At 35.8% G+C, this 18,212-nt stretch overlaps 1 protein-coding gene across 2 annotated transcripts; it reads right to left on the bottom strand.

The window, feature by feature from the left end:
• Positions 1-12,606: 12,606 nt before the first annotated feature.
• On the bottom strand, positions 12,607-17,841 carry LOC131026258 (UDP-N-acetylglucosamine diphosphorylase 2-like). 2 transcript variants are annotated; one of them, XM_057956055.1, is made up of 15 exons: positions 17,338-17,841; positions 16,963-17,017; positions 16,723-16,874; positions 16,036-16,075; positions 15,485-15,577; positions 15,304-15,413; positions 15,154-15,228; positions 14,804-14,843; positions 14,617-14,699; positions 14,440-14,517; positions 14,204-14,347; positions 13,564-13,631; positions 13,288-13,402; positions 13,022-13,178; positions 12,607-12,929 (listed from the first exon to the last, which is right to left on the bottom strand). In XM_057956055.1, the coding sequence occupies exons 1-15, from the start codon at positions 17,485-17,487 to the stop codon at positions 12,832-12,834; spliced, it is 1,458 nt and encodes a 485-aa protein (XP_057812038.1). In that variant the 5' UTR covers positions 17,488-17,841; the 3' UTR covers positions 12,607-12,831. The 2 variants fall into 2 exon arrangements, 1 of the variants encoding a protein (XP_057812038.1); XR_009102229.1 differs by lacking the exon at positions 12,607-12,929 and having other exon boundaries at positions 13,144-13,178; positions 13,529-13,631; positions 17,338-17,821.
• Positions 17,842-18,212: the final 371 nt, after the last annotated feature.

Raw genomic sequence — 18,212 nt, 5'->3', positions numbered from 1 at the left:
TATATGAAAATTTTAAAGACGATAGTTAATGAAATTATTTTTAAAAATAAATTAAAAGATGTTTCATTGTTGTATGGAGTATATATACTCCCCCCGTTCCAAAAAATTGCAACCCAAATGATATGACACGAGTTTTAAAAAAACGTAGTAGTTGTGTTTGAGTGGAGATTCGATCTCACACTTTTTTGAAAATAGTGAGAGAAAAAGTTTGTGAGCTCATTTCTAAATAAAGAAAAGTTACAATTTTTAAGAACGTACTAATATAATAATAAGGTCACAATTTTTAGAGACGGACGAAATATGTGCGGACAAGGGCTGGCTGATCGGGTCAAGTCCGATTGACCCAGCCGTATCTATGCGACTTGCTTCACGACGAGAGTGTATCTCTATATAATTATACAAAAAAGTAAAAACAACATGTTAGTCCAATTTACAAGTTTTTGATAGAAGATTTAAGTTTTCAAGCCGCGTTTTGAACAATTTTCCTTCATAGTTATTGATTGAACTTTTTCTTTTTAAAACAATTTCTTTTTTAAACAATTTCCTTTTGGTTAGACGACGACCTTTATATTATTAAGTGTTTATTTAAAAGTTGCTTATTGATTCTATGACGGCGGTGAGGGTGATGGCTTGTCCGGCTGAGGAGGGTCGTTTTTTGCCAGATGACATCTTAGACATTCTTGTTTTAGCTCGATCGTCTATGCTTATTAGGGTGCGTTCCCTTTAGTTGTAAATTTATCATGGAAAAATGAGGGATAACCAAAATTTCACCATTTAAATCATTCATTTCTTTTCCCTCATTTCCTATTTAACCTTTACTCATTCCTCATTTTCACTACAAATGAGGGATAATATTATCACACCATTTTTGGAGGGATAATGATATCCCTCATTTTTAGTGTAAAGGGGGGAATGAGTAAGGGTCAAATAGGAAATGAGGGAAAAGAAAGGAAGGATTTAAAGGGTGAAATTTTGTTTATCATTCATTTTTCTATGATAAATCTATAACCAAAGAGAACGCACCCTTAGTGTTAATCATATGTATAGAGAGGCGAATACTGTAGCTCATAATCTCGCACAATTTGCGCGCTCTTGTCAGCAACCTGTTTGTTGGATTGCTGATTTTCCTCGATGGTTTTATGATTTGCTGTCAACGGATTATTAATATATGAGTTCGTCTTGGTTTTCAAAAAAAAGTTTCCTTCTCCTTATTTATTTATCCGATCATCTTCTTCTTATACTTTTTCAGGCATCTTCCCTATATATTTTTCAGGTGACTTTGGTGCTTCATCTCCTTATTCTATTTAGGGTTCCGAATATACTTTTCATATCATATTTGGTGTTTAACTAGTCGATTTTGTGTTTCTTCATATATTTTTTTCCCAGATCTTATTGTGATATTTCATTCAGTTTTGAGGAAGAGAATTATTTGTACTATGCGTGTCATGATGCTGCATGCCTGACTCGTTCCAAGGGATGCACTAGTTTTTTAGACAAATGATACACATGGACCCATTTGTACCATTCGTCCCTAGAGATTCCGCCAGTTCTTGAGACGAATGGTACGAAAAAAACTCCATTTGTACCAATCGTTTCAAGTGTTGCACGCTACCTCTTGGAACGAATGATACGAAAGAACCTTATCCGTACCAATCGTTCTAAGTGTTGTGCGCTACCTCTTGGGATGAATAGCACGAACAACCTCATTTGTACCAGTCTTCTCAAGTTTTGTGCGCTACCTCTTGGAAAAAATGGTACAAAGATTTTTCTTTCGTACCAGTTATCCCAAGTGTTGTGCGCTACCTTTTGAATCGAATGATATGAAAAAAATCTAATTTGTATCAATCGTTTCAAGTGTTTTTAATGTGGAGCAGCTAGTGTTGCCAAGGGCCGACCGGAACCGGCGGTTCGACCCTGAACCGGCCCGGTGGTCAACGGTTCCGGCCGGTTCAGGGCCGAACCGCCAGTTCATCCGGGCCGGTTAAGGTTCAAAGGGTTGCCAACCCTGAACCGCCGGTCCGGCCCGCCGGTTCGGTCCGGAACCGCCGGGTCCGGCGCGGGGGCCGAGGAGAGCAGGGGGGCAGGGGGCTAGGCGCCTAGGGGCCTTGACCGGCCCTTTACTCTTTAGTTCAAAATTTGAATTGTTTTATTTTTTATTTTATTTTTTCAAATTTTCAACATTATAATTATACTTTTCCCCACACAATTTTATCTAATTCACATTTTTCCCCACCCAATTTTATCTATAAATACCCCCCTTCTTCCACCTTCAAAATCACTTCATTGTATTATCAATTCTACACTCTCCACTCTTCTACTTCTATTTCTCCTCCATTCTTTATGTGCTATTGCTCTTGTTAAATTGCTCTATAATTCTTTAGCTATTCTCTTGCTTATTCAATTGCTTTACTTTATTGTTCTTGCTTTACATTATATTACTACTAGTACTACTACTAAGTACTAAATATTATACTATACTATATATTTCAATTACACTATCACTACACTCACTTGCTCATTTACTTTATTGTTCTTGCTTTACATTATATTACTACTAGTACTACTACTAAGTACTAAATACTATACTATACTATACTATATATTTTCAATTACATTATCACTACACTCACTTGCTCATTTACTTTATTATTCTTGCTTTACATTATATTACTACTAGTACTACTACTAAGTACTAAATATTATACTATACTATATATTTCAATTACACTATCACTACACTCACTTGCTCATTTTCTTTATTGTTCTTGCTCATTATTCTCTAACCTCTATTATCTATATTCTCTTCTCTACTTGTTTATTTGTTATCATGTCTCATGGTCGTGGTAACCGTGGCAAGTCTATCAATGTCGACCCCGAAGAAGATATTGATAGCACTCCCACTTCTCACGAGTTTACTCAAAATGTTCAAGTTCCATCATCATCCTCTAGGAGAAGGGTGAAAATGCCAGTTGAACGAGGACCTTCCGGCGCACGCCGGGAGGCTGCCGATTTGGTGGGTGAAGCATATGCTAGACAACTTCAAGAACCGGAGGATGAAGAATATGCGCGTACTTTGCATAACGAAGAGGCGGAGGAGGAAGCCGAGCAAGCACGTCACAACGTTGAGGAGGAAATCCCTCCCACTAGAGGTAAGGGTAAGGGTAAGAGTAAATTACTTTCTTCTAACATTTTCACTAAACATTTTAGGAGGGAACCCGCCCCTAAAAATCCAAATGATGGTCCAAATGCTCCCGAGAGGTTCATTGCCTATTGCAACTATTGCAACGTGATAAACATGCATTTTTACCTCTAGGTGTGTCATTTTTTATGCTTAGTTGTGAGGATTTTGTGTGTTTGATGGTCTATTTGAGCTTATATTCATTTATGGTCAAGAACTTGTTATTTGCTTGTGTTTGAACGAATTTTCAGAAATAATGAAGCAGAATTTGGAAGAATTGGATGAAATACAAGTTGTAGTTCATCTCGATAGGATTTCGTGAGCACAAACGGATCATAAATCGGAGTTCGGACGAGGGAAAACGAGCCAAAACAAAATTGCTGCGCAAAGCTGTCAGGAGTTCTGTTTCGTCACGCGGGCCAGCCATGCGGCCACGCGACGTGGCCGCGCGAGTCGCCGTATCTCCGCCCAAAATTCGTTTTTTTAGCGATTTTGGGTATTTTTGAGAGCTACAAGACCTAGGGCATATAAATACTCCCCAATAACTTATTCTCTGCAACATTTTATCACTTTGTATCATATTTTACTTTTCCTGAGAGCTGAGAGAGACGGAGGACGGAGCCAAAGCAAGAACTGAAGATTCTCGATTCTACTACGGTTTCATTGTTGAATGTTTTATAGTTTTATTGAGATATTGATTTTTAGTCATATGTCTATGTGTGGCTGAAATCCCTTTTTCCCAGGGTTTAGGGAGTAGACATGATTTGAATTTCTGACTGTTTGATTCAATTAATTGAGATTGTTATTCATTTCTATGTTCTTGTTATAATTGTTTGCTTTATTGATTGGCCACCAATTTAGCATAATCATAGGTTTTAATTTGAGATCGGGAGATGATAATTATTACCTGAACTAAGAACATAGAACACATATATTTAATTCTAAAGGGAATTGATATTTGTGAGGGCGTTAATCCTATGAGCTTTTAGGAGTTACATGTTAGAAGTGTGATCCAGGGATGGTAGCCTTGCATGTAATCAACGGTTTGTATGCCACGGGAGTGGGTATGAACTAGCTTAGAGATTGCCTTAGGAATCGTCTTATTAATTGAATTGAACATGTTAGTTAGGAGAATCTGTTGAAACCTTTACCTTGGGAATTCTTCTATTACCTGTTTCTTTGTTTCCCAGCTTGATTTATTTGTTTCCTGTTATTTATTTATTTAGTTTAAACACAAAAACTCTTAATTTCGTTTGTCCAGATAGAGTAGAATAATTTAGGATATGAATTGGTAAATTCAGTCTCTGTGGAATACGACCTTACTTGCTACTGTACACAATTGCACCCGTACACTTGCGGCGTGTTAATAAAATAGCGAACAAGTTTTTGGCGCCGTTGCCGGGGATTGATTTTTATCAGTACTATCTGTTGATTATTTGATACTAATCTGATTTTTTTTTTGTTATTTTTATTTATTTTCTCTATTTTTCTTTTGGTTCTTATTTTTTGGTTCTGGAGTTTTTCCAGGTAGTGCATGAGCAGCTATGGAGATTTTTGATAGCATGGGCACTACATGCTATCAATGGCCAGCCGAGAGGGTATATTTGGAGAATATTGCTGCCACCACAAATTCTAATTCAGTTACTTTGTTAGCCACTCAAATCGCTGCATTGTCTTCCAAGATAAATGCTTTGAGTATTGCTAAGATGGAGTCAGCTGTGAAAAATTGATGGAAGAGGCAAATTTTGTCAGCAATTGGAATTTTAGGAATTTTCAGCAGGGTGAATTTCAAAGAGGACAACAGGGAAACAATCAGAGTGGGCACCAGTTCTATCATGGAGGGTGCCCACATCCCAATTTATCTTATGAGAATCTAAATAACGAGCTTTTGGCTCCATCAGGCTTCTCTGTCACCAATGGAGTCATCAATGAGGAGAAGAAGCCTAATTTGGAAGAGATGGTGATGAAATTTATCTCCAAGTCGGATGAGAGGATGGAGAAGCTTGAGTCTACCACCGCTGCTTTGGGGACTCAGATGAAGGCGTTTGAGACTCAGATGACTCAAATAGCCACTGCTATTAGCAATTTATATCACTCGGGCCAATTCTCAAGCAATACCGTAGTGAATCCAAAAGAGCAGTGTATGACCGATGAGCTCGAATGTGATACTTTATATGAAGAGCCTCAAGCGATAGAAGAAGAGCAAGAAGTTCGGAAAGTTGAGATGAGCTTGGAGGATGAAAATTTTAAAAGTGTTGAAGAGCGCAATGTCCTAAATGTAGTCGACACTTGCATCGACAAAGGGAAATCATTGAAGGCTTGTCTCTTTAGCTTCTATCTAACTCCATCTTTTGATTTTAATTTTGATTCATCTGATGAACACTTTTTGGAGTGTGGTAGTACTTTTGATTGTTCACAGGATGGCCATAGTTTTCAAGAAATTTTGAAGGTTGGAAAACCACCTTATCATTGGTTCGCAACAGATGATGTACTCAAATTTGATGAAAAGTGGCCACCACCTACACCTGCTGGATCGTCGAGCTAACGACGTTAAAAATAGCGCTTATTGGGAGGCAACCCAATCTTGGTTAGTTCGTTTCTTTTTGTTCGCTTGTTTGTTTTTGTACCCCACAATTTCTTTTCAAACTTATTCTCCTTGGTGGTGAATAAGTTTGGGGGGATGTGTCTTTGTGGGTGCACTTTTTGTTTTGGTTGTTTTTGTTTTGTCGTTGAGTTTGTTTTAGTCTTGCCTTGATAGTTTCTCTGTGATGTTACCTTGATGATGATGTGAGTAGTGTAGAGATTGTTTGGATAATTGGCTTATGATGATTTTTGTTTAAAACTTGTGAAATTGCATGTGTTTGTGTCGATATTGTTGAGATTGAGCATGAATGATGAATGATAAGCATGGTCTCTATGTGTTTGCAATCAATGAAATAAGCTGTGAGATTTGAGCTTTGACTGTCACCATTTTTACAGTCTTATTTCTTATTCTTGAGTGATTGTTCGAGCATGCCTGTTTCTCACTAGAACTTGTCTTGGTTTCTCCCTCGAGGTCACATAGTGTGCTTAATAACTTTGAGATGATAGAAGGCCATCTTTGCTAGCCTATTTATCCCTTATTTGTCCTATATCTTTATATGATCCTAGTTCATCCCATTTGAGCCTTATTTTTCCATATTCTTTGATTTAGCTATGGGTGGAAGCTTGGAGACTATTTGATGGGAGATAGTTGGCGTTGCGGAGATGAGTGATCATGAATTGTAAATTTTGTTCTTGATTGAAAAAAATCCTAGTACCCTGACTTGTTTGAAAAAAAAAGAAAAAAAAAAGAAAGAAAGAAAAGAAAAAAAGGAAAAGAGTTGAAAAAAAAGAAAGAAAGAAAAGAGGTACATAGAATGCTTTAGAAAGTCATAATGTCATGAGGAATAATTGATGAGTTGTGATGGTTTTGTATTGAAAATTTTGGTTTATGGGAGGTGGAGGATTGTGTTGAGTAAGAATGCTATAAGGTTGGTGATTGTGCTACATTGAGAGTATTTATTAGTCACTTAGCCAAATATATCCTATCCTATGAAAGAGCCTACATTACAACCCTCAATAAAGATCTTTTTGATCTTGGTTATAGGAGCACACATTGAGTGGTGGAGATGTGAGACGATTGACAAGCTTATGGTTGAGTACTTGTTCTGCTTGAACTGAGCGTATACACGTCCATGTTAATTGATACACTTGAGAGTTGAGAGTTCTTATATTCTATTCTATATCTTTTTGGCTAGGATTGCAAGTCATTGAGACCATAATTTGAAGTTTGTCATGAGTGTGATATCTTGATGATAGGAGATACAAATGCATGTTGGTATTTTTATTGACAAATCTGAAGCCACAATGTTATCCACTTTTCTCTGCGCTCTTGTTGATTCATTCTTGGTTCATCTTTGTTTTGTCCGAGGACGGACAATAGTTCAAGTTTGGGGGTTGATAAACATGCATTTTTACCTCTAGGTGTGTCATTTTTTATGCTTAGTTGTGAGGATTTTGTGTGTTTGATGGTCTATTTGAGCTTATATTCATTTATGGTCAAGAACTTGTTACTTGCTTGTGTTTGAACGAATTTTCAGAAATAATGAAGCAGAATTTGGAAGAATTGGCTGAAATACAAGTTGTAGTTCATCTCAATAGGAGTTCGTGAGTATAAACGGATCATAAATCGGAGTTCGGACGAGGGAGAACGAGCCAAAACAAAATTGCTGCACAAAGCTGTCAGGAGTTCTGTTTCGTCACGCGGGCCAGCCATGCGGCCGCGCGAGTCGCCGTGTCTCCCCCCAAAATTCGTTTTTTTGGCGATTTTGGGTATTTTTGAGAGCTACAAGACCTAGGGCATATAAATACTCCCCAATAACTTATTATCTGCAACCTTTTATCACTTTGTATCATATTTTACTTTTCCTGAGAGCTGAGAGAGACGGAGGACGGAGCCAAAGCAAGAACTGAAGATTCTCGATTCTACTACGGTTTCATTGTTGAATGTTTTACAGTTTTATTGAGATATTGATTTTTAGTCATATGTCTATGTGTGGCTGAAATCCCTTTTTCCCAGGGTTTAGGGAGTAGACATGATTTGAATTTCTGACTGTTTGATTCAATTAATTGAGATTGTTATTCCTTTCTATGTTCTTGTTATAATTGTTTGCTTTATTGATTGGCCACCAATTTAGCATAATCATAGGTTTTAATTTGAGATCGGGAGATGATAATTATTACCTGAACTAAGAACATAGAACACATATATTTAATTCTAAAGGGAATTGATATTTGTGAGGGCGTTAATCCTATGAGCTTTTAGGAGTTACATGTTAGAAGTGTGATCCAGGGATGGTAGCCTTGCATGTAATCAACGGTTTGTATGCCACGGGAGTGAGTATGAACTAGCTTAGAGATTGCCTTAGGAATCGTCTTATTAATTGAATTGAACATGTTAGTTAGGAGAATCTATTGAAACCTTTACCTTGGAAATTCTTCTCTTACCTGTTTCTTTGTTTTCCAGCTTGATTTATTTGTTTCCTGTTATTTATTTATTTAGTTTAAACACAAAAACTCTTAATTTCGTTTGTCCAGATAGAGTAGAATAATTTAGGATAGGAATTGGTAAATTCAATCTCTGTGGAATACGACCTTGCTTGCTACTGTACACAATTGCACCCGTACACTTGCGGCGTGTTAATAAAATAGCGAACACAACACTACTTATCAATGGAAAGCGGGAGGGGGTTATGGCACTCTCGCAAGGCACATGGAGAGTAGGTACACTGTCGAGTATGGAATCCATACAACTCAAACTCAACTACATTCCGAAGCTTTCCAACGCCAAGGTAATGAACAAGGTAATGTTTTATGGAAATTTGATCCACAAAATGCTCGAGATTACATGGCTCGTTATGTTTCAATGGAGCATTTGCCTTTTAGACATGCTGATAAATATACTTTTGAACATACTATGAAAAATGCTTATAATCCGGCCGCCAAAAAAATTGGTCGAACTTCTATGTGCAAAAATATTCGGCGACAAGCCGAAGAAAGAAAACGTGATTTACGAAAACATTTTAAGAATTTAAATCAAAATTTTTCTATATGTTCCGACATATGGAGTGATTCTTTCCAAAGATATTCTTATATGGGTATTACTTGTCATTGGGTTGACGAATGTTGGTTAATTCAAAAACGTTTAATTGCATTTAGAGATTTTAATGAAATACATAATGCTACTAATATTGCTCAATTGATTATTTCTGTTTTAAATGAGTATCGCATTTTAAACAAGATATTTTCTGTTGGATTTGATAATGCATCCGCCAACACCGCCTCCATTCCCGAGTTAGTTGCCGCGTGCGCACCCTCATTTGAAGGTAGGTATTTTCATGCTCGTTGTATTTGTCATATTTTAAATAGATGTGTACAAGATGCTTATTCTCTTACTAATAATGCTGTTGATCCCATTAGACAAGCCGTTAATATGTTGCATAGAAAACCCGCTATTGGCAAAAAATGACAAAAATATTGTCGTCACAAAAAAATTCGATATACAAATTTTGTTAAAGATGTTTCTACACGTTGGAATTCAACATTTGGCATGCTTGCATCTACCATGAAACATGTTGAGCATTTATGTGATTTTTTTAGAGCAACTCCCGAGGCTAACTTGCTTTTATTGCCCTCTTATTGAAAACAATGTGGTAGTTTATTTCAACTTTTAAAGGTTTTTCAAAATGCTACTACGGATTTATCCGGTGTTTATTATTGTACTAGTATTAAAGTTTTAGAACATTGCATGTTTATTGGTATTGCTTTAAATGATTGTTATAAAAAAAACGATTTGAAGGATGTATCATATCAAATGATCATTAACTGGCTTAAATATTTTCTTGAAATTCCGATATTTTTTTAATTGCTAAGATTTTAGATCCTACAATGAAAATTAGCGGTGTTTATCGTCTGTTAGAAATTTATTATGGTACCTTTAGAGATATTTATGAGTCAAGATTAAGAAATAATGAAATGCTAGAATGGTACCTTCCGAACTTAGATGATATTAAACATAGAATAGATAACACACTTAGAGCTTTGTTTAATGACTATGAACAAAAATATATGCTTGCAAACCCCTCATACTCTTCAAGTGGCACTACTAGTTCACAAGGTCAATATGGCTCCTCCACCTTAGGAAGTAGTTTTGATCAAAACGAATGGGCTCAAGCCGCTTATTCATTTATGAATACACAAAGGAGCTATACTACTAACGAGCTAGATATATATTTGTCTAGTACATTTGCTTTCAAAAATGTAGGTGGTATACAATTTGACGTCTTGAGATGGTGGTCCACGCACGAGAGGGAATATCCCATACTCGCCACCATGGCCAAGGAGTTATTTGCGGTCCCGGCCTCCACGGTCTCCGTCAAGCAAGCATTTAGCGTTGGTGGGCTTGTCTTGGACGAAAGAAGAAGCAACATGGATCCTCGAAACATGGAGGCCACCATGTTGCTTGATGATTGGTCCAAAGCCGAGTTGCGAGCTCAAGAGAATGAATGGGATCAAGCCGACGAGAGCCCAAACGATGAATTCACCGAGTCCGAACGATCCGAGCCCGAGGACTACGATTAGGTAAGTTAAGGTAAGAGAACTACGAGGGCTTTGATTCTTCATTATTCAATGAAGATACGTAGGCCACTCAATTTTAATATTTATATTAAAATATTAAAATTGAGCTCAAGCCCTTAATTTTTTATTTTTTCCCCCCTGTTAGACAACTCTCTTTCGGAATTTATTGTAAATTTGTAATGAATTAGTTATTTAGTTAGTGTTAGTTAGTTTACTTATTCAATTTTGAAGATTGTAATTTGTATCCTTATAATATTTTTTGTGTACATAGAATAAATTCAATTTTTATGCATTATTTTGATTGTCAATATGTTAGAATTATTTTTCTTTTATTGTATTTCAATTTTCAACACAAGTCATTTAATAAAAAAAAACCACAAGCATTACTTAAGAATTATGATGACATGATATTAATTAAAAGAACACAAGTATAGTATTACTTAAGAATTAAGATGGCATAACAAAATATTATGTTAAAAATATATTAATTGTCATGTTTATAAAATATAAATTTTCAACACAAGTCATTTAATTTAAAAATATGACATAAAAGATATTGCATGTTTATATTTTCGATTTCAACACATGTTTATATTATATATTGTAAGTTGAATTAAAATTTTGAAATTTCATCACAAATCATTTAATTTCATAAAATATACATTTTCAACACAAGTCATTTAATTTAAAAATATGACATAGAAACTAAGAAACTATTACATGTTTATATTTTCGATTTCAACACATGTTTATATTTTATATTGTAAGTTGAATTAAAATTTTAAAATTTCATCACAAATCATTTAATTTCATAAAATATACATTTTCAACACAAGTCATTTAATTTAAAAATATGACATAGAAACTATTACATGTTTATATTTTCGATTTTCAACACATGTTTATATTTTATATTTTAAGTTGAATTAAAAATTTGAAATTTCATCACAAATTCACAATCATTTAATTTCATAAAATATTAATTTTCAACACAAGTCATTTAATTTGAGATATTTTAAGATTTTAAAATATGACATAAATCATTTAATTTCATAAAAGGAAAAAAATATGACATAAATCATTTAATTTCATCACAATCATTAAATTTTCAACACAAGTCATTTATATTTTATATTTTAAGATTTAAGTTGAATTAAAATTTTGAAATTTCATCACAAATCATTTAATTTCATAAAAAAGAATACAAAAAAAAATTGAAAAAAAAAGGAAAAAGCCCGGAACCACCGGTTTTCAGCCTGTGAACCGCCGATTTCCGGCCCGGCCCGGAACCGCCGGTTCAGGGTCAGAAAACCGGCCCATTACATTTCATCCGGGCCGGTTCAGGTTCACGGAAATTTTGACCCTGAACCGCCGGTTCGGGCCCGGAACTGGCGGTTCCTGAACCGGCGGCACCACTAGGAGCAGCTTGCGGTCGATTATTTGGCCGCTAACGATCGCGAAATGAGTCGTTGTGGGATGAAAAAAGTTATATATGTTCTCTTTAAGATCTCAATAGTAAAGGAAATTCATATAAGCTTTTCAATATATTTTCCAATGAAGACTTTTCATTCATCTTTTTTAAACATTGTCAAACGTGAAATTTATATGACTTGGACATCAATTATGAATGAGAGGATTTTATCTCGTTTAATTAATTTTTTTTAATATTTATAAAAAATATTAAATTGATCACATTGAATTCAAGAAATAATTTATATAACATAAATATTTTATTTTGCCAAATTGTGGGATGGTCAAAGTAAATTAATTCTAAGTATTTATTTATGTTCTCCTTAAGATCTCAATAAGAAATTTGTATAAGTTTTTCAAAGGTGCAGTCATGTGTATGAAATAAAAATAAAGCAAATTTAAGAAAAATAAGAATGGAGAGATTATATCATGCCACCTAGTAAAAAGAGAATCAATATGGACGTATTATATAATGAATTACTCAGAGTTTCATGGTGTTCGATCTAAATTTCAAAACTTCTAATTAAATTCCTTTGTGAATTTGGTTTTCTTGAGATTTGGTACACAGACAGCGCCATTGCTGAACTTATTATTTGTCAATCACTATAAACTAAAAAATTGATGCAATTAAGCCATACACAAATACACCCTAGTAAAAGCAACACTTAACCGAGGTAGAAGTGAAACAATTTTGTATTTTATTTTAAAGTTTAGATATATATACACAATATATAGGTAGAGTGCTCTGTGCCGGACCTTATTCCATTTTGTAAGTTAAACGTTAGTTGAAAAACAGAATCGAATATAATTTTGTGTACGAATTTCACTCAACAAATCATTCTTTTACAGAAAGATGATTTGTAAAAAAATGACAAATATAGCTAAAAGAGTGCTCCAGCATAACCATTCAAAAAAACCAAAGGAAAAAAGCTAAATCTCATTCTCGCTGACAATTTACAAGCCTCAAATGGAAGAAGAAGAAGAAGAAAAACACACATACAGAATCTGTTAATAACTAAGCCAAGCTAAAATGCAATCTCACAAGGAGCATGAAATGTTCTTCCACGGCAGATGGCCTCAAGGTTTTCTCCAGCATATGAACACAGAGGCGAAACTTCCACGCCTAATTCATCATTCAAACAAACACTTTTTAGCTTATAAAACTGAGTCTAGTTTCTAAGTTGAGCAGTAAACTGTCAGTTATATATAACATACCAGTAGCATATAGGGGTACTGAATGAGTCAAGAAGCCACCAGCAGCAACTACCCAACGAGTGTGCAGGCGAAGGACGAGCAGCCGGGCACTGTCTGGGGTGTCGAAATTTGATCCATTGGCGTTTTTCACTGGCGCAAATTCTTCTTCACGTAATGCCTATCCAGTGGAGGTTTATCAAAGCTATGTATGGATCCATATTCCCAACTATAGTGCATATTTGAAGAGGACAAACGTTAATTATATAGGAAAGAGTAGAGGTGTGTACCTCAAAAAGTGCTGTGGAAGGTGCATAAGGAAATGCGTCAAATATGAATTGCTCCAGTTTGTATCCCATTGTGTGTCCATGAATTGAAGGGATATTCTTTTCTGCTAGATGATAACTGCACTCACGAAAATATGTAAACTATAATGAATCCAGTGTGTGCAAAGTGAGAATAATAGTTGACAGTAATAGTATATCAGTCAGCTGTTAGGGGCCTAAGTTAACATGAGATTGTGGCACATACGCACACACACGAACAGACACAGAGACGATACTGACATGCTGTCTTTCTCAAGGCCATTTGCTACTTGGTTCAGAAAGTCCAAGGTGAACATGTGTAGGCAAACCTGAAATGAGGAGGATACAAAAGAAAAGGAAATAAAAGTGAAAAGGTGCATGTCAAAATCATTATTCATTTTATATCAGACAATAAAGCATGTCACCGGCAAGAGAAAATATCCACATCCATTAGCTAAAGGGCCATGAACAATTGCCTAAGAAGAAAGCTTATTCAGGTGAGGAGATTCTAGAAGTTCCAAACTAAAGCAGTTAATAGATTTAGTTCATTCTTTCGTTTTTTTAATCAACTATCTCCTACCTAATAGATTCTGCAAGCACAAACTAGAAGAAGGTAAGCTCGGGATGTTGATATGGGGAAGCTGAGTTTGATTATACAAAAGTTCAAACTTATGCTCTTTCATTTATATTATTTCCCTACAAATTTTATTTCAAAAATCATAGAAAAAAATGTGTGATTTTATTGTGAACATGCATCTCCGTATTACACAACTTTTTGAGAAATTTGTCAAAACCTTGAATGCATTTGACCTTCCGGAGCATAATGGCCCATTGCAATATTCAAGGCAAACAAGTGAGGAACTAGGGAAGTTGAGAAAGAAAAGTAGGGTACGGGCAGTACATTACTCCAGCAATAGCGAAGGCGGCCAGTTTCCTGATTGATTGCACTAGCCATTGATGAGTCCAGTTCACTGTACTCAACCACAGAGACCGGTCCACCTTTCCCTCGGCGAACAAATACACCAACCTTTTCTTGTGGGTACGCCTGCAATCCAATAAATAACCAGGAAACAATAAATACAGTGTATAGCAATCACACTTTGATTTTTGTCATACAAAATACTGAAAATTACATACCTTTCGGACAACCTTGGCAGCAGCTGCCACGCCTGTATCAATGAAATAACCCAAGAAAGTTGGATCTCCAACACGCACCTGTTTAGAAGACATTCAATTTTGGTTATATTTGGACTATATCTCAAAGTAAATTCCACTTGGAAATTAAAGATGGACTAAAAGGAAAAAGTAACTAACCAGAGCATTATCAACTCCATAACAGTCCAAGTATTTTATCCCTCTCGTAGCCATATCTTCCAACAATTTTGACGATTTTAAAGCTGCCAATTTACTTTTTCTTGTTAGCTCAATATACAGTACATCATATAAAGGGTTACAGCAAAAAATACTGTAAAATGCATGCAGGTTTCTTAATTTACTGTACCTGAATACACTCCTCCGTTCCCATCAGGAGACTTCGCAACCTGGCTTTAGAAATTTAGATGTTTTTAGGTATATACTTATAAGCTGCATATATCATACAGAAATGACAGCAAACACCAAAAGTAAGCACAATTATGAAGATCAAACATTAGCTGAAACACCACTCTAGAATATTTTCATGTGTCTTTGCAAAGACATCTTAAAAATGTTGTTTAGCAAACATATTTTCATGAATACAAGTCTGATGCCTACTTAAACTAATCATAATAAGTATTATGTAGGTCAAAGCAGTACTTATCAAGAAACAGTAAAGTCTGGATGTATGTTAAGGTAATTGCCAGCGAATCTTACTCTGTATGGAGTTTCCATTATAAATCTACCATCTCTTGACACACAAGGAATTGTCCCCTGCTGGAAGAACGTAACCTGTAGTCCAGTTTCACTGGTCAATTGTTGTTCACAATCCTAGAAATCACAACTAGATAGCCAGAATTCTCTTACTTGATCTGCTTCAAGACCAAAGTATTTGTGGCTTTCGAAGAATTTGCGGGTAGGTTCATCAGTAAATGGACTGGTCATTATGTACCAATGTATAGGTGGAATATTTGCACCTGCACACTTCAGAGTGATCAAGGCTGCAGGTCAAACAAATGAGAAGAGTTCATGATATAGGAGGACTAACCTTCATTGACAGATTGAGCTGCCAATCTTTGAAGACACAGAATTCGCTCAGCTTGAAGTTGGAAAAGTGATTTCCCAGAGGGAAGTCCAATGTCTGAAAGGATAAGAATTTCAATGAAAAGAATAGTAAATTTTCAAGGACAAGAAATTATGGTAAAACAGGACATTTTCTATTGCATCAAACAATTAATGCATCATGATAATGACTAGTGCAAGAAGTATAAGGAATGTTGAACTGAAAATTGAGTTTACAACTAACAATAGAAAATATTAAATAGTACTCCCTCCGTCCATGATTCAGTGCCCTGTTTGGCCTTTAAAAAGTGTCCACAATTGAATGCCTTGTTTTGCTTGTTTAAAAAGTACTCCCTCTGTATTTATTTTGTATTTTCCAGTTGTTTTATGCAGGCAAGCAAGGAAATAACCACATGAAACAATGAGTGATACACGAACATCTTGTCAGGGACTCGGGATACATATAAATGAAAGTTTTCTTGTTTAATTTTACTTTAGCACATTTTATTTAAATAAAGCAATGTCAACTATACTTACTGAAGCACCCTTTTGGATCTGAGCTTCCAAGGCGAGTTCCCTACATTCAGAAGATTTAAATATCAAAAGGGAAACGTCAAGAACCACTAAACAGCTATGACCTAAAATATTACCAGAGAAGAGTAAATTACATGCAACATAGCCCTGTAATGGAACAAATCCATGTAATACAAACTTACAAGTGGACACACCAATTTTACATGACCCAGAATGGCATATCTTACATCTTAGTGACATATTAAGCAGTACAATGCATAGCGAACTATTAATCAATGCTGAGCGAAGTTAAGTTATCCTCTATTATGTTCAATTAAGTCATGCATAGGTACTTACCTCCCATAAATCTGCAGCAAACACATTTCAACTAAGGATGTGAAAATCATGCATGCCTTATGAAGTACGATATCGACTAAGCATACTTTTATTATCCTGAATACCAATAAGTCAATAATTGCATAATCAAAAGTCATCGTGCACTAGCATAAAAAATGACATTTCACCAAACTCTATCACCAAAACATCTTTTTCCACCTGTCAGCCAATAAAAATATCCTCAGGTAGAGATCTCTGTTCAATATGTTTGCCCTATCTCTAAGATTCAACCAAAACGAAACAAATACAGAAACAAAAACAAAAAACAAAATGATCTTTCTGATCAATTAATGGATGGGGACTGATCAAACAAACCTGTCCACCAGATAAAAGTAACACGCCCAACTTTCCATCTGATATGGCCTTCAATCCCATCTTCCACCACCTCTCTCTTTCTTCCATTGTCCGCTTCTCCACCGTCGAAACATTGCTCTCTGGAACTGGCTCTATTGCTGCTGCAGGAAGCCCTACATAATCAAGCAAATTCCCTTAATTATACCACACACAAACAATGTATTTGCACATGCAAAATGGAAAGTGACGTTTAAGCCGAACCTTGAGAGCGAAACGAGCACCGAATAATCCGATCAACTCTCGGAAGATCTAAGCTCTGCAGCAATACAAAATTAACTTTAAGATCCGAAAACAAACGGACACCTAAACATCTCACAAATAAACTAACCGGAAAATCCAAGAATTCTATTCCTAAAACTATCAAACATCTCAAAATTCAAACATTACGTCAAACAACTATAACACAACGGAACAAATTCATCATCTTCACATAAACACCAGAACACATGAAACTCGAAATCTTTCCATTTCACTAACTTGAGACGATTTAATGTGATCGAACAGGAAATCCGACACCACGAAACGCAAATCACTTACTTAGATTTCTTCCACACACAAAAAAAAGGAGCAACTGACCTCGATATCCTTGACGAGAATGCCTCTCTCTTCGGGAGAGAGCTCGTCCCAGAGCGCAAAAACGTCTTCCTGTCCGTAATCCTTAACCCTCTCGAGCAACGACTGCGGCGGCAGCGAAGGCGCATTAATTTCCGACGCCGGTTCCCTCATCGCGTAATTCCAAAAGCTTCTCTAGATCTCCGCCAGATCTATAGGTTCAATTGGCAGAAAAGATAGAGCGAGATTGAGTGTGTCTATATAAGAAATTAGAGAGACAGAGAGAGAAAGAGGGGAGAGAGAGTGTGTTGTTTCAGTTTGGTGGTTAAATACGAGAGAGCAGCAGCGAGGAAGGAAGAATCAGTTTGAAGGAGGCGCAATGACGAAACTAACCCTTACAAGCGAGCCGAATTACTGAAAATCCGGCAATTGGTCGAGGGTAATTTAGGGAATCACGTGCTACTTAATCCCATGTACCAAACAGTGAAGGATTTGGGACACGAGTGGTTATGTGGTTTAATCATGGACCTGCCTTTTTTTATCAATGTGTTTTTTCATCGATAATTATGCAAAAAAACTCTCAAAATATATGCCTTTTTCCACTAATCATCGCTCTAATCATAGAGGGGCGAGCCTCCTAAATTTTATTAAATACTCCCTCCGTCCCTCAAATAACTTCCTCTTTTTCCATTTTGGGACGTCCCCCAAATAACTTCCTCTTTCTTTCTTTCCATTTTTGGAAACCTACCCCACCACTAATAATACTTTATTTATTCTTACTTTTCACTTTTCACCACTCCCAATACTAATTATAATACTTTTCACAACTTCCAATAATAATTATATCACTTTTTCTCCATTATCAATACACTTTACAACTTTTTATTAAAACCCGTGCC

The sequence above is a fragment of the Salvia miltiorrhiza genome, chromosome 5 (assembly GCF_028751815.1).
Source record: "Salvia miltiorrhiza cultivar Shanhuang (shh) chromosome 5, IMPLAD_Smil_shh, whole genome shotgun sequence".
In the NCBI taxonomy this organism is placed as follows: Eukaryota; Viridiplantae; Streptophyta; class Magnoliopsida; order Lamiales; family Lamiaceae; genus Salvia; species Salvia miltiorrhiza.
The sequence above is the reverse complement of the archived record's forward strand: the minus strand, read 5'-3'. Positions and strand labels throughout refer to the sequence as shown.

Bases quoted from the DNA above. Each gene is read 5' to 3' on its own strand.
- LOC131026258 (XM_057956055.1), bottom strand. From the start codon at position 17,487: ATGAGGGAACCGGCGTCGGAAATTAATGCGCCTTCGCTGCCGCCGCAG. The intron at 14,700-14,803 runs GTACAGTAAATT...GTAAATTGGCAG, and splicing joins GAACGGAGGAGTGTATTCAG to CTTTAAAATCGTCAAAATTG. The intron at 13,179-13,287 runs GTACACACCTCT...TCCACTGGATAG, and splicing joins CTTCCACAGCACTTTTTGAG to GCATTACGTGAAGAAGAATT.